This window comes from Phallusia mammillata, chromosome 7 (assembly GCF_965637545.1).
Source record: "Phallusia mammillata chromosome 7, kaPhaMamm4.hap1.1, whole genome shotgun sequence".
In the NCBI taxonomy this organism is placed as follows: Eukaryota; Metazoa; Chordata; class Ascidiacea; order Phlebobranchia; family Ascidiidae; genus Phallusia; species Phallusia mammillata.
The window spans coordinates 2,981,772-2,997,951 of NC_137258.1; the positions used below are offsets into that span (position 1 = coordinate 2,981,772).

The 16,180-nt window shown below is 36.5% G+C and overlaps 2 protein-coding genes across 5 annotated transcripts; one reads left to right on the forward strand and one right to left on the reverse strand.

Moving 5' to 3' along the window:
• Positions 1-1,997: 1,997 nt before the first annotated feature.
• On the reverse strand, positions 1,998-8,787 carry LOC145237308 (galactosylceramide sulfotransferase-like). Of its 4 annotated transcripts, none has more exons than XM_080100116.1 (5): positions 6,271-8,787; positions 5,880-5,984; positions 5,338-5,446; positions 4,510-4,624; positions 1,998-3,650 (listed from the first exon to the last, which is right to left on the reverse strand). In XM_080100116.1, exons 1-5 carry the CDS (start codon positions 6,384-6,386, stop codon positions 2,806-2,808), a joined length of 1,290 nt encoding a protein of 429 aa, XP_079956242.1. In that variant the 5' UTR covers positions 6,387-8,787; the 3' UTR covers positions 1,998-2,805. The 4 variants fall into 4 exon arrangements, with proteins under 4 accessions (XP_079956242.1, XP_079956243.1, XP_079956245.1 ...); XM_080100117.1 differs by having other exon boundaries at positions 5,338-5,443; positions 6,271-8,786; XM_080100119.1 differs by lacking the exon at positions 5,880-5,984 and having other exon boundaries at positions 5,338-5,443; positions 6,271-8,785.
• Positions 8,788-11,820: 3,033 nt separating this feature from the next.
• Positions 11,821-15,760, forward strand: LOC145237317 (peflin-like). Its single transcript, XM_080100127.1, has 5 exons — positions 11,821-11,948; positions 12,132-12,207; positions 12,995-13,133; positions 13,764-13,907; positions 14,231-15,760. Exons 2-5 carry the CDS (start codon positions 12,184-12,186, stop codon positions 14,455-14,457), a joined length of 534 nt encoding a protein of 177 aa, XP_079956253.1. The 5' UTR covers positions 11,821-11,948; positions 12,132-12,183; the 3' UTR covers positions 14,458-15,760.
• The last annotated feature ends 420 nt before the right edge of the window (positions 15,761-16,180 follow it).

Here is a 16,180-nt window from a genome sequence, read left to right on the forward strand (position 1 = left end):
CTCCTGCGCCTTCTACCGAAAATAATAGCAAAATGTGCGACTGACGTGAGTTGTGGGGTAAAGCTACTAACACGATACGTTACGCCTGATCCAAAAGTGCTTAATTTTCAAAACGGTACATCTTAAAAAATGCTAACGGTTAGGGCTATTAGGGTTGGGGTAAGGCAGGGGTGGGCAAACTACGGCCCGCGGGCCGCATGCGGCCCGGCAAAGGAGTTCATGCGGCCCGCCAAATGTTAGTAAATTTGAAAGAGAAAGTTTCCGAGTAATGCTGAATAGTATTATGAGCACGGGCTTAGAGTTTTAAAAATACCGGGGGTGCGACTTGCCGATACCTATACCATGTCCAGTATCTGCACCCGTACCATACTTTGGAACTAAACACAGATACTTTTTACGTGCTTTAGCCTGTTGTTGTTGCCACGTTATAATGCAAATCGTCACTTGACACAATTTCTTCGTTCGCTAGAAGTAAATAAAAGTAAAAGCGATTCACGTTTTCAAATACAGCCCACTTTGCACTGTTGACGCCAAAACTTTGGTCACTTTGGATCAAGTTTTAGGTCGTTGCAGTGCTTTGCAAGCGGACATTAAACACGGCTTAGAATCGTTAACACAGACCCGCACAACACCCAAAGATGGATATTAAAAGCGGCCACATGCGGCTGCGGAGACGAGTTTGTGCCACCGTGACAATGTATGTTAAAATACATGTACTGGAGGCCGTGACGTAACTAAAACTATTTTGCCTAATATTTTGATTTTCAAACTGCTAAAAACAGATTTCGCAAGATTGGAAAAAATATTACCAGTCTAGTAACCATATGCGCCATGCTTTTATCCCTTTATTGTGTGCAAACAATGCGAATAAAACAGGCACCGCAATCGTCACAATACAGTTTATGACGTCATAAACAGTTAGTTTCGTTTATAGCTAAACTTATGCACAAGTTAGAAATTATTAATCTGAGCATTTTAGGCGACTTTAAATGGTATATGTGTGATATAAACCTAATTCTTTACATCAGTTATTTTGAAACAAAAACAAGCAAGCTATTGGCGGCTGTTGGTAAAATACTATGCGGCCCGATAAGATTATAAACTTTTGAATGCGGCCCTTGCACTGAAAAGTTTGCCCACCCCTGGGGTAAGGTATTAGCACTTAAAATTCAATAAAACTAACTAACCCAAAAAAATTAGTTACTAATGTAAAAATTTTATGTAAATATTTCGCAACCCAACCCATTTATAGTCGCCAAATAAATAATTCAGCTCTTTACGCCACCTATCGAAAATTAAGCACTTTTGGATCAGGCGTAACGTATCGTGTTAGTAGCTCTACCGAGTTGTGGTGTGAGCATAGTATACTCATACATGGTTCACATTTTTCAAGTAGGATGTGTCTCCGCTGGACTGACGTTGTCCTTGAGTCTCCTGTATGTTTCTTTGTCTGCCTTGGTTGGTACAATGCCAAATTTTGACAAAATAAATCCCAACAGTCGTAATATAACAGAATCATGGCAGATCATAGCTTTTTTTGGCGTTAGCCAAAAATGTTGATGAACACAATGTAGTATTGGTGAAGCTCAGGAAAAGTAATGCCGTGTCTTTGCCTATTCTTCTATTTTAACAACTGTATACCATGCCACATTATTGTTCAAGACAGATTTTTAAATGTGCCATGAAATAATCGTTTTAGAATTGAAACAATCATGTCATCTTTTCAAGGCTTAATGCTAAAAATCCATGTGCAAACAAAAAAGCCAAAACGCGATTCTTATCGTATTTTCCCCATGTGTAGGCTAACGCACTGTAATAAAGTGGTAAATTAATTTCCTTTTCGCATTTTTAGCATGAAAGGTTACAAACCAACTTAGATAGTATTCATCTTTGTTGGTAAATCCAAACCTTCCGGTATTAATTTTTGCATGGAATACTTTCAAAGACTTTATGTCACTGATACAGCGCCCCACTGTTTTGAAGTCATACAAGAGATGAACGATGGTACCCCTTTTTATTTTGCAATAGACATTCACAACAACGTAACGTTTAATCAGCAAAGACTGGCCAAAAATTAAAGTGCCAACATGACTGTGTTTATAACGATTATTTTATTAATTAAACGCTCAGAAAAAAAATGTGCTTCTCGCCAAAGAACTTGTCGTGATAAAAATAGCTTCGTGATTTCGACTGATAGACCACAGTAACTCAAAGTGCGATACAAACGTATTTGAAGAAAGCAAATGTAAAAAAATCACGAATGGAATTAGTATCAATCAACCGTTTACCTCGAACCGCAATGTACTAAGAAATTGTACTTACCCTTGTCCATGGGTGCCGGCAGAAAATTTTGCAAAGGGGGGTCAAATTTTGACATGCATACGTGCATATGGATGGATTACAATATTAAGTAATCATGTACATATAGGCATAAATTATATGCAGTAGAATTGCGTTCTCTAAAGCTTGAAACTATCTACGATGTATAAACTATTCCCACGTAGCACACGCCCATCACGTGTACGATTTTGTAAAACGTAAACGAAAAACGGCATTGACGAAAATAAGACAAACATCGTTAAAATCGCTTGTTTAGACTATTACTGACTGTCTCTTATTTACTCCTTAGAACATTTTACTTTTTCAATCATCATTTTTTTCGGCAGAATATGTTAATTTTAAGACACATTGGAATTCCAAGGGGGGCATTGTGGCCCCTCTTGCCCTTACGTCACGGCGCCCATGCCTTTGTCCGTTAACGTGCCTCTTGGCCTGACAAAAACAACTATAGTCCACTCTCGACCTTCAGTGGTATTGTCGTTTGAACACAACATCGGTGAAAGCGTTCTCGGGTGTCACAAGTTCCCGACACAGGGGATTCGTTTCCGCGCCTTTCTTCAAGTTATATACTCCAACCGAAACCCCGGCCGGCTTGTAAAAGTTTTGCTTCATTTGAGCGTCTTTCAGTTTAGACGAGTCCACCGCCTTGCCGCCGTCGATGCAAAGCTCTGCAAGGTTCTCGTTAGCCTGCTGCAGTGAATTTACCTTTCGCCTCATCCGGTCGTAACCGTACGCCTCGATTTTCTTCCACAAGGTAGCGTTAAAGTGATCAAACAAGGCGGCGTCGGCTTTGTTCCATGCTCTTGCCTTTTGACGCACGCGTGCCTTGACTTCTAAGTCAATTTTATCGCGTTTTCGTGAGTTTAAACTTAAACAAGCGACTTCCTCGATTGACCAGCAGAGGGCGTTGCTGAGCAGCACCATGGATTCCTGGTAATGGTCGGCGATCAGTATAAGCTCGAAGCGCTGCTCGATTTCTTTTATCATTTCCTCGATGAAGCTTTGGTTTTGGTTCATGCTGTCGTACCCGAAGTCGTAGGCGGTTGGATTTTTGGCGAAGAACCAGTAACTGCCGCGCGGGCTCGTTTCAAAGAACTCTTGAGCGTTGTCGAGCCACTTCTCGGGCGATTCTCCGTGTTTGACTCGTTTGAAGGCTGGGACGAGTTGCCAGAGATAATCGAATGTGGACTCGAAGAGGGAGCCTGGTTCCCTTATGATTGAGAAGTAGAAGGAATCCCCTGGCATCACATCACGCACGGTATCATGGTTGTATCGCATGTGGTGACAGAGAATGTTGAACTTCTCCTTTCCTGTAAACAACCACATGTTGATATAATAGGGATAGTCGTAGAGTAAAGGACACTCGTACGTCGCTGCGCCCACCCTTAAGCGTTTTGGTCAATTATTTGGACCTGTGTTTGCACAGAGCTGAAATAGGGCTCCTAAACCGACCCAAACCCGAATAAAAAAAAGTTAGATTTACCAAACTGAACCAATTAACTGATTTTAATTGAGTTGATTTTATTTCGCCGGGCAAAATCGTAGCAGCACAATTGCGCTAAAATATTCAACAGGCCGGAAATAGCTGCGCAAAAAAGCGCTATACAAAGTTGAGGGTACAATTGGTGGAGGGATGGTAGACGCGCTGCAACTATACACCGTTACTAAAAGCGTTATGTGGCAGTTAAATTAAAATTTAAATTAACAATTTTACCAAACAAATGTAACACAGTGTAAGATCAGGCCTAAGTGTGTTGCGTCCTCTTGATTAGAATATTGCAAGACAGACGCACAAATTAAAATAGCTTGCCTTTTCTTGAATTATGTGCTGGTTTAATCCATATGTTAATTATACACGCTTTTACAGGCCTAAAAAACATAAGTTGTCAACAATATTTTGCTTTTAGTTTTTGAAAGTGATAGCTTAATGTTGTTTATGCTCTCCGTTGTTTATCAAACTTAAACTCCGAAAACTATAAACGGTTAAAAACAAAATAAGAATTGGATTTACCCGCTAGAGCTGCACTGAAATGACTTAGCAGGCCACACATTCAAATTCAATGGGCTTTGCGGGCCATACTTAATTAATATTAATTGGTGGCAGGTTGCACACTATATACACATTTACCCAGCTAAGCCAGAAGTCAAATATATCACTGAATTGATTACCTTTTAGGTCATGAACCGTCCCTGGTTTAAACGCACCGGGAAATCCAAAATCATGCTTGTTGTTTGGCATCGCAAACGTGAGATTGTAATGTGTCCCGTACCTTAGTAGAATGTTCTGCCAGAAACAAACAAAGTTACGTTCAAAACCTATTTTTCCTCAGTTGCTATATGTTAATAATATGATGTTACAGGCAATCGTATGTACACGGTGTGTGATATTCACTTATTATAATAGTGATAGCAAAGGTGTTTTGGCAACCCGTTCGCGTAGTTGCCATATTGGTTGAGATGTGTTTTGGACTTAAAGATTCATCAAACTTCCAACCAGTACTTCAATGCTAATTATTAATACTGTATACTTTAAACTCAAATCTATAACTGGTTGGCTGGTGGATGAAGACTATAATGAACCTTATGCTTATTGATTCAATTTTATGAACACATTTAGTCATTCAAACTGTAAAAAACTATACTTTTTACTGTTGTTTTATGTGTACTGTTTCACCAGAATGATATCTTTGTGCTTGATTATAGATACTGATGATGCTGAAAATGCGTAAATATATATATGTATCCTAAATTTATAAGGATGTGTGATTAAATTTGTTTCTAAATTTGAATGCTAATAATTATGTCTAAGTTCGAAAAAACATACCATACTAAAATTTTAATTACCTGTTTTTATATTGGTTTAAATTTTAATTATATTGGTTAGAATAAGTTTTGGAGTTGGACGAACGAGTAGTTCACTGCTAGCAGTTATGTCCAATTTAAAAAAAAACATATCGTGCATGTATAAAACATATATAAAACATAAGTTTTTTTTACCTGTACTGCTGAACTAGCAGTTTTGTGGGTCTTCAGAAATACGATGTTTTTTCTTCGCATACATTTTGCGTTTTTTTCGGATGGTAACGAACTTTCTTGGGGGGAACTACTTTCGGTAAAAAGACAAATAACTTTAAACAAACGTGTTTGCTAAGAGTTGCAAGTATGATAGGGAATTCGAGGCTACGTTTCTTTATTTGGGCCTGACTTTACACTCGGCATTTTTGTCGCAATTTCACCAAATGGAAGTGTAAGAGTGTAAGACATTGATTTTGATTTCTAGTCCGTTGTATTTGATTTAGTTTTTGTTTTGACAAATCAGTTTGCGAATATTTTAATTTCGTAAAAGACAAATGTGTCCAATTTGAAATGTCACATTTACGATGATTAATTTTGTGCTAACCGATATGAGGTGGCGGAATTGTTTTTCATCGGACTTAAAGGAGTCTGAACTCGGACTTGGACTTAAACTCGGGCAAAACATAAGCAAGTTCAATGGCCTTTATCACAGTGTATTGTCATTTTTATAACAAAAAACTCACAGTAACTTTTTAGATATCTCGGACGTGTATTTATTTTTAAGCGACGTTGTCGCTTCCACTTCAAACACTGGTGAAGCTTTGTTTGCCGAATGACTGGTGGTAAAACTAAAACAAAAAAGTTTTTAAAAATGACCAAAGTTTGGGTTGAATTCTGTAATAAAATATAAGCTTGAAAAGCGTATCTGCGAAACAGTATTATTTTGTCATTTAGGGCTTAGACTAAACCGCATATTTTTTTAATATGCTGCTTTAAATTTTTAATCACTACTTTATCATAAAACCTAAAACACTGATCTAAGTTTGCGAAATTTGTTGAAAATGTTTATTTTTATGGGCACTGTTTTGAAAGCATGGCATATATGCACTAGATAAATTCTTGTTTTTGTCTTACCTCATTCGCTTTCGGTGGTTTAACTTGTAATTGGTATAGTAGAGAAGGATGCAAATCAGCAGAGGTAAGACAAAGCATTTCCATTTTCGAGTATAAAAACAGCAGTCTACACGCATTTTTACTTGAAGCTAAATTTTGTAAGCTAACTTATTAGTTAAAAATTAGACCGTAAAACCAACTAGTAAAAAGTGAAGCTAAGACAATTTTCCGACCAGTTTCAAATGCTAGCTTACAATTCATGCGACTTGAGACAAAACAAAGTTACAGCCCCAACCGAATACATTGATTAGCTTGTCTGTTTGTTATCCTATTACCACTTACTATAATGACTAAGTTTAACAATTACTGTTAGATATAATTGCAACCTTAACCGAAGCGTTAAGTAGATATACAAAACTTATTCCTGTGCTAAATGGCCTTGACAAACTGCTTGTATACCGTCTTCAGTTGATTTCACAGCTCAATTATTGTTTAATCATATTGCTCTAAAAACCCTTTAGCACAAACAACCTTGTCAAAATTGATTCCATACATATAAAACGTTTTTCAATCGCGGAAATAAAACATAAAACTGTTTGGCTAAAACTCTCCGGCTTTAAAATACCAAATTATGCTTAAATCCCAAAAACTGCACTTAGCTTGGATTGAATTTAAGCGGCACAAACCCAAATGTTTTGATTAGCATCTGAGAACCTATTCATAACCTAAAACGTCCTTTCCCTGTGTTTCACCACTGTTTTACACGGGATCCCGGAAACTGAATAAAGCAGCCAGGTATGGTATAACGGTGTTTGCACTCCAACGACTGAACGGTATTGTTTGTGGACTGACAATAAGCCTATTTGTATAGCTTTTGTGCCCCATTAACCTACTCCAGTCACCACATAAAACTGACCATCGCCTGTAATTTTACTTCAACTGTGATTCGCTTACTTGGGGCAGCTTGTCTTCACGTTGTGGCTAAATGTTATTGCTTAATAACATCCCAACACAAAAACAGATCGTATCAAAACCATGCTGATTTAAAAACCGCTCAGTAAGCTTCACCATGTAAAACTTCTAGCTGTCTCATTGTATGATTGTCAACACTTTCATTTCAGTATACATGGCTCTAATGCTTTTCCGTAACGTTGTTCGTAGGCGGCCTTTTTCTATGCGATATGTGCATAAGCTTTCTAATGATTGTTGCTTTTGTGTGGTATTGTATCATTAGAATAAGCACAAGCGTCAGGCCCACACGAATGAGCAATGCCCATCAAAATGCGAGTAATTTATTAACGTAACTGGCTACTTTTTGTTCAAAACCAAACATTTCTTTTATCTCTATTCATGAAAAGTTAAACCCTGCAATGGCAGTGTATATACCACAGTTTTTTGTTTGTTAATGCCGACATATGTGTGCCTAGAATAAAGACTTAAAAATACTGGTAACATAAATTTAAATTGCTGCTGCGTCTGTGTTATACTATTACCAGCCCAATCCTCTCAAAGCCCAAATATTGCTATGACCAACACCAGATACATGTGGTTCAATACATGCAACGTTTAGGTAATGAGTCAGTACAAAATCAAACTATCAACGGAAGCGTACTAATTGTCATGTCGCTGTTCTTGTTCAGAGCTTTGTTCACCTAATTGGTGTTTTTGTTTGTTATCTTTAATTAGCGTAGGCTTATGGTTCCAACTAAATCGGAACAGCGTTTCCTTAAAAAATCCACTAAATAAAAACATCATTGGCGGGACCTTATTAAACTTTGGAGGAATAAGAAATATAAAATAACAAAATACAAACGCTTTAATCAACACCAAATTGCAAACAGCCATGGCTCTGTAACGGTTTAGCTTGCAAGTTCTTTATATTATTCGATGTGACTGCCTTTGTACACCAACACGACTATTCACTACAAGTTTACCATTTTCAGCTTGCGATATAGGCCTACCGTTGTTTAAGACTTCATGTAAACCGATACTACAAAGGGGCAAAAACCACTAGCGGCATGGAGGTTTCATGAAACGTGACTGAATTGGGGCTGAGGGATGGGCTAGGAAACACTTGAATGGGTTCTTATTGAAACGACAAAACAAAGCGAGTTTTAAGGGCACACGGGGCGTAATATTTTTCAACTGTGACCAATCTTTGGTAATATCAGCCCCCTGTTATAATACATAATAGGTGTAGACTTTCACAAATTTCTCTCAAGCTTTACTGTATCTAATATTGCATGGCACCCAGTTTTTTTGCACAACCTGTCTTCCCCCTTTAACTAACCTATATTTGTTACTGACACTCATGCATTTATCACTAAACGATTACAGTAAAATATGTAACGCCTGTGCTTAACGAATATAACTACAACACTACAAATGAACAATAAAAGAATTCTCGTAAGAATTATGGCTCTATACAGTTAATAATGGTTTCGTTATCCTACCCTCTTTCCGTTCTTATTTCGAGAATCGACTTCGAAAAAATGCTTCCAGAATGGCTCACACATAATAGCCAAAACACATCAAGCACAAAACACGATAAGAAGCAACTTGACGAAGTGATGCACACTTAGCGTGAAGCACCCTTTAAGATCACGTGATCTGACCAGATATACCATCAAGAATTGATAATGTTTTGAGTACGACGGGCAAGCATTCAAACGGAAATTAAGTAAATCCTAAGATTGCTGGTTGCCTTTGCGACACAATGCTTTTTATTAAGTCGCATAATCAAGACCTTATATCCAGGATGGAATTATAACGTAAATTCCAAAGCAATATCCCTGCTGTAGCGCTTATCTACCGACAGTAATACCAATAATTTTAATATCTAACTGTTTGTAAAAACTACATTTCTTTCATTTGGATTTAAACAAATGTAGGGTTAAAGTTGCGAGAGTTGTTCGGTACAAAAATTTCTCGCTGCTAAAATCAGGGAGTCGAATCGGAACTGAACCCGAACCCGCGAACCGGTTTGAGCGGTTAATTTCATTAAACTCGAACCGAAACCGAACCGCTAATTACGATTTTGTAAACAAGTATCGGTTAAAATAATTTCGTTGACAAATACTGTTTGAAACTAGAAGTGTGACTTTACAAGTTGAAACTTACATCTTGCTCTAACGTACATCTGTGCCAATTCAAAGAAAAATATTAGAAATGTATTTTTATTTGTTGGTATAATTGCTATATTGCACTATTACAGTGGTTCTCAAGTCTCAACCAGGGTTCATGCCCCCTCCAGGGGGGCACGAGCTGTGTTCTGGGGGGTCACGGGTGTAGATTCACAAGAAACACCCACTAAAAGCAATTTTCTTTTTAACTTTATTCCCTAATTTAATCGACTATCTCACATACTATTTGTCTATATTGAGGTTTTTACGATTAGGGATTCTTGTTTACTCCATTCGACCTGTTTGAAGCCGAAATTAGTGCCAAATTTCAACACGAGATTGCTATTTACATTCACATTTTTTAAGGGGGGCACGCGACCTACGAAAAAGCATCGGTTAACGCCATTTCGTTGGCAAATACTGTTTGAATCCAAAAATGTGCTTTTACAAGTTGAAACTTCTTGCTCTAACGTACATCTGTGTCAATTTATAGAAAAATATTAAGCTCGGAATGTATTTTTGTTTGTTCGTTATAGTGGACGATACACTGGGTAGGCGTATATTCGTTTATGTATGGGCGACCCAGTGGTGGGATTCAGCCGGTTCGCACCGGTTCTACAGAACCGTCCCACGAAATTTTATGAGATCAGCGAACCGGTTAGCATTACTGGTTACTGTCAACGGACTTTTTGTAACAGAACCGGCTGAAAAATATGACTTTTGTGATAGAACTGGCTGACAAAAAAATTGAATCCCACCACTGGGGCGACCTATGTGAACAAGTATCGGTTAAACTCATTTCGTTGTCAAATACTGTTTTGAAACCGCTTTTGCGTTCGGGCTCGCCTTGCTGCTGAACCCTCGAGCGTCACCTCTGTCTTCATTGCCTTAATAAAATAATTCGTTATTTTGGCTCTTTGGTGCCTTGGGCTTGGAATAAGCGCGAGGAAAAGGGGCATACAGAACCGTTTCAGGAATTTAAGCGATCGCCATGGGCGTCCCCAAGATAAAACACAGGGGAGGGCAATACTATCGTCACATCGCTGGTTGATCAACGGCATTTCATAACAAAAATCATCCGACAGTGCTACTCATCCTTGCCAATCCCAAAGTAGCAAAATAGTACAATAAATACAATATCAACTGTCACTGAAGTAGGTAGTAGGTTGGCAATGACGTATAATAATATGCTTGTTAGCGAGCTATTGTTAAGTAATAATGTTAGATTCATTTAATTTGTTGTAAAACTTCCTGTTCTGTTACAGCTTGTATTGGGCGTGTTTAACAGGGTGGAGTCCCATGACGTCTTCAATTTACGTTACCGGAATAGTTTTTGTTTAACACTGTGTGAATGTTTATCATGTTTTGTTTTAAGTTGCAGATTTTTCGACCGTTTGCGTTTTTCATTTCTTCCAGGCGCGCGCCCCCTCTTGCCCCCCGCTGCGGACGACCATGGCGATCGCCCCTGCTGTGTTGTCTTGGCGCATAGTGTCACACACTCTACCAATTAAAAGGCAGCGCAACATTATCGTTATTGTTTGGTACAAATATTTCTCGTTGCTAAAATGCATCAACTCAATGCAAGAGGCAAAATAGTTCCAATTTTTGTCTAGCTGGCCTGAACACCTTATACACCCGATTTATCGATAAATCGTGGATTTAATTTAGCTGTGGTAAGCGAAAAATGCGGTTCAGGAAGAAAAAAATTGGTTCCCCCTTCGGTTGTTTAATTTGTGCTTTGAATGGTTCCGTAAATTTGTTCTTTGTTATAAGCAGTTATTTTTCTTCAAAAACAGGTTCATATTTATGAATAATAAAACCGTGTTATAAGTGGTGTGTTTTTGGGAAAGAAACAATATAAATATAACCTCATTCACCTAAAACACTCAAAACACGCTTGTAGGTTTAACAAAACTTAAAAATTTTAACTGTGAGGCAATGTTTTCGTGAAAACGCTGCATAAATCGCGCTTTTAGAAATTAAAACAGCACGGACCAATTTCATGATAAACGAATTCTGTTTCAGTTACTGATTGGTTGCAGAAAGGATAGCTTGGGCGTATGTGTTAAAGGTTTTTCGAAAAGTACTTTAATATTGTAAGTGTTTTTGGTTGACATTTTTCAGTTTTTGCCACTGGAAATTGCCATTTGCACAAGCAAAATTAAAATGGTACAAAAACATAGTTTAAAGCAGGGTAGAAAAAGTGTAAGCCCCTGCTATTGAGTTTAAAGAATAGAGCTTTCCTAAATAAATTTAATAACCAGCAGTCCTCACTTTTGGGATACACATGGTAAATTAAATATGTGGCAACATAGTTCAGAAGTGTTTGATTGTTATGGTTGTGCTAATAAATCTGTCTCATAAATGATTACTTGAGTGAACATTAATACATACATGTCTTTAAATCATATTTTTGTGTTTCTCCTTCAAAAATTATGTGCTGACTTGCTTTAAAAAAGATTAAAAATTCAGTTTCTGACCTGATAGCAGAAGATATAATTTCACTTTAATTAATCATTTATTTAAAAGATCACTGCCATTATGTAATGTAATATTGTCTCACCCACCACATATCAGGTACTCATTGCCCAATGCTGTTGTTTTTTGTTCTTGGCTTTACAATTTTGATTGTATTTTATAAAATTGCCAATTATTTTTTTGCAATAAAATAGCTTTGTTCTGTCGTCATATTGCCTTTAAGGAGTAAGATGTGTTATAAGCTTTGCACTAACAACATGTTTAAACACTTGTTTTTTATAGGTTTTGTACACGAATAGTTTTGGACACAGAATTTTATAAAGTAATCTTCAACATGGCTTATCAACAGCAACCACAGGTGCAGTAAAATATTTGTAAAAATTATGATCACTCATTTCCATTTGGTATTCTGGTGTACAAAATTACTTCCTGAAATTGTAAATTTGCGAGTTCAATTTGGGTTGGCAGTAAGCACATTTATAAGCAACCACTGGCATGCTTGACAAAGGTGATTACTCGTAACTTAAAAAATAAAATGCTTGTTTAAAGTTTGATATGTATGTCAGAGTCACAGGAATTAGAGGCTTTAGGACTTTAATTTACAGTTGGGATCACCTGGCACTATTGCATACAAACATGTTGTTATGCTGCCCATGTCATTCATGTATATATATGAAATAACAATAAAACCGTCTGATGTTGTCAACTGTTTGTATTTTGTAGGAACTGTAAAATTGCATACATCAAAATTTATTGACAAATTCAGAACCTAGACTGGAAAATGTGCCAAATATGTGTTTCTAAAAAGCACTTAACCATAGCTAGTAAACTGGTCAAAGTCCAGGTAGAGATTAAAAACAACAAATGCAAACATAGGTATTGATTTTACATGTATATACACAACCAGATTTCCAGAAATAATTCTCTTAAGATTGTTTTTCTCGCATCTAGAATAATTGAATAGCCTTATATTTGGACTCCTTTTTTAATAGGAAACTGGTGGTACATTTATGAAGCAATTGTGCCTAAACAATGCTTGTGTATACTTTCAAAGCACTAGAAATTCAAAAGGTCCAATGCTACATAAAATGTTTTTTACAAGGAATCAAAGGCAGTGAAATGTTTTTTCTTTGTTGGATTTTTAGATTCCCCCAGCAGTTGTTCAATGGTTTCGATCGGTGGATGTTGATGGCACAGGAACAATATCTGCTATTGAGTTGCAACAAGCTTTAACAAACAATGATTGGAGTCATTTCCAACTTAACACTTGTTATCAAATGATAAGTAAGTAAATCTACTGTTTAACTTGGTAAAACATATCTATGTATTTTTAGGCAATAATACTGTGGTTTTTATCTTTGCTGAAGTAAACCTATTTAATTGACAAATGTTGTAACAAATTGTCAATTTTTGGCTAAGTAACAAAATTATATGTCACTTTTTTAAGTATAGTCATATTGATTTGTGGTTACAATCTGAATGTTTTGTTCCATGCTAATTTAAATAACTGGAATGCAGTTTGGAGCAGGCTTCCAAAATACTTTTCATGTTTTTGAATTTCCATGCCTTTAATACAAATGTCTCAACAATTCTGCGCTCTTGATATGGAAACCATTGGCACTTTTTCAATAATTGAAATCTGCATGTATTATATGTTGGTCATTTGAATGAGACAAATTGGTTGACATCTAAACTATGTATCTTATAAGTCTATGTAGCTTGCATGTCTATGACAGGCATACATGTTGATATTTGCAGAGAGTGTTTTGATTGCTCAAGTACACTAAAAATTGGACACAGCTCCTTTGTGATTAGACTAAATCTGGCATTATCTTCAGTGGAGGGTTGTTTAAGTAATTTAATGCTTAAGGTTACTAATACATACTCACTTTTACCATTTCAATATATTTTTAGCTTTGTTTGATCGAACGTACACAGGGCAAATTAACATGTACGATTTTCACTCACTGACAAATTTTCTCAACCAGTGGCGACAAGTGTTTGATGCAAATGACCAAGATCGGTCTGGGACGATCAGTGAACATGAGTTGCATGCAAGTGGGTGCAATAACTGATCAGCTGAAGTTTTTTTCACCATTTCTAACACATGAAATAGGCTATTGCTGCCAGGCATACTGTATAACAAAGTATTGCTCATCCAGCAGTTTTTATTATAAAAACTGCTGGATGAGCAATACTTTGTTATTTCTAACACATGTTTAATCATGAAAATAACGGCCCAAAAAGACGTAAAAAGCAACATGCTTTATTTTTTAAATGTTTTTCATCATTAAACTTATGAGCGGATCCGGATATAGTGTTCCTAACACATGTTTTTTCCCATTTTGGTTTGCTGACTATGTTTTATTTTCTTTCATCAGCATTCGGCAGAATTGGATTTAATCTCTCTCCTAACTTTGTGCGAATGGCAATGTGGCGTTATGACACACTAAACAGAAGATGTCTTACCTTCGAAGGATTTATTAACTGCTGCCTCATGCTACAATCGCTTACACGGGACTTTCAACAGCGAGACACAGCAAAACAAGGAAGTGCTCAGATCGGTTACGATGATTTCATGTGTATGGCAATCAACAATCTTAAGTGACAGGTCATCCCTGGAATTAGGTGTTTTAAAGTCACAAAGCGTAGAACGTTGGAACCTTGAATTTCCAAACACTAGACACATACTTTAAATTAATATACAAAGTATTGAGACAGTATAAAAACAGCAACTGTTGAAAAAAAGCATGTACTAGCTTTCTGTCATTTTTGTTGTTGATTAACTTCGTTTTGCAGTTTAGAAAAACTGTACACATACAAAACACTGTGTGTGTAGTATTACAATCTAAACTTGAATGACCCCAATAACTCTAATACAGAGATCAGCATTTTGTTCGTCTGCAGTCATACACAATTTATCAACGAAATCTGTTTTTACTTTCTGAGGAGTGTTGCAGTGTTACAACTGCCTTAAAAAGTAAATTATATGTAATTTGCATCATGGATACATTGCAATATTGTAGTGTGTTTTAAGATCCCTGTAATTTGGTGAATTTTCTAAACTTACTGTTGTTTGTTTTATGTTGAGCCTGATACAGAAACTTAAAGTTATCACACTATATTATATGCTAAATATTTTTAACACTGAAAACTTTCTATAGCATAATGTTTTTATTTCAATAGTTTAACACCTATGTATCTAAATTTTGTTTGTACTTTGTCAATTTATGGATATCTATTTTGGCTTATGTTTGTGTTCTTGCGGTGCTTAAACAGTTGTAGCTATTCGGTTGTTTTGAGTGTAAAGTTGTGGGGATTTGTGGCTCGTACATCAAATTTGGGTAAAATACCCTTCCAGCATTTGTACTTAAATCATTTGCAATTTTTCGGCGAATGTTAAAACTATTTCAGCAGTATCCTGTATCAAACATTGTTGTTCCGAATTTTGAAGTCTTCATGTACAATTGTACCCAAGTTCTTTGGCACAGTTTTAAACATATTGATAAGTTCAATTTCCATGCCATGTTTCATTCGTTTTGTATTGCAAAAACAGCACATCTAATTAATGTGAAGCAATATGTAATAGGCAATCAAGAAGTATATGCTCGTTATAAAATTTGACATGTTGCTAAACGATTCTTACCTTGTTAAGGTGTGCTAAAAGTCTTAATTTACTGAAAGCTATATGTGTTGAAACTTTTGCATTCTGTTTCCCTTGCTATTCCTTCAATTGAAAACATGTATTTTTTACTTGTTAAAATTTTTGATCTTATAAACAAGTTAAGACATCTGTTACCATATCAATGATCGAACTAAAGTGGGTTACATGTTCAGAAGCTTTGGAAACAGCTAACCGTTCAACTGGTGTATCATTTAATTTTTCACTTCAATTTATTTTATGATTACAGGTGATATAGGGATGTTGTAGGTTTGTGTTAAGTGCTGTATCAATGGATTACATTCGGCTTGAAATGGGACATTCCAAATGTGGCAGATTACAAGTAGTGCTTGCAATGAGTGTTCACATGACTCTGGTTGGTACCAGCCTTGGAATCTAACTATTTTTACAATTTTTATCTGCTACAAGTACAAGTGTAGAACTTATTTTCAATCAACCAAATATGCATTTAACTGGAGTTTGTATCAAACTTGATTTACATAACTTACTCAATGTTCAGAAGTTTCATTGAAGTAGAGAGAGTTGGAGAGCAATTTGGGCTTATTTTCAATCTTTATGCTAGTGCACTGCCACCTGAGGACTATCGGCCAAATGCGGCCCATCTAAAAGTAGATGTTTGGCTGGTAGTAAAGTATGGATATTCGATAAA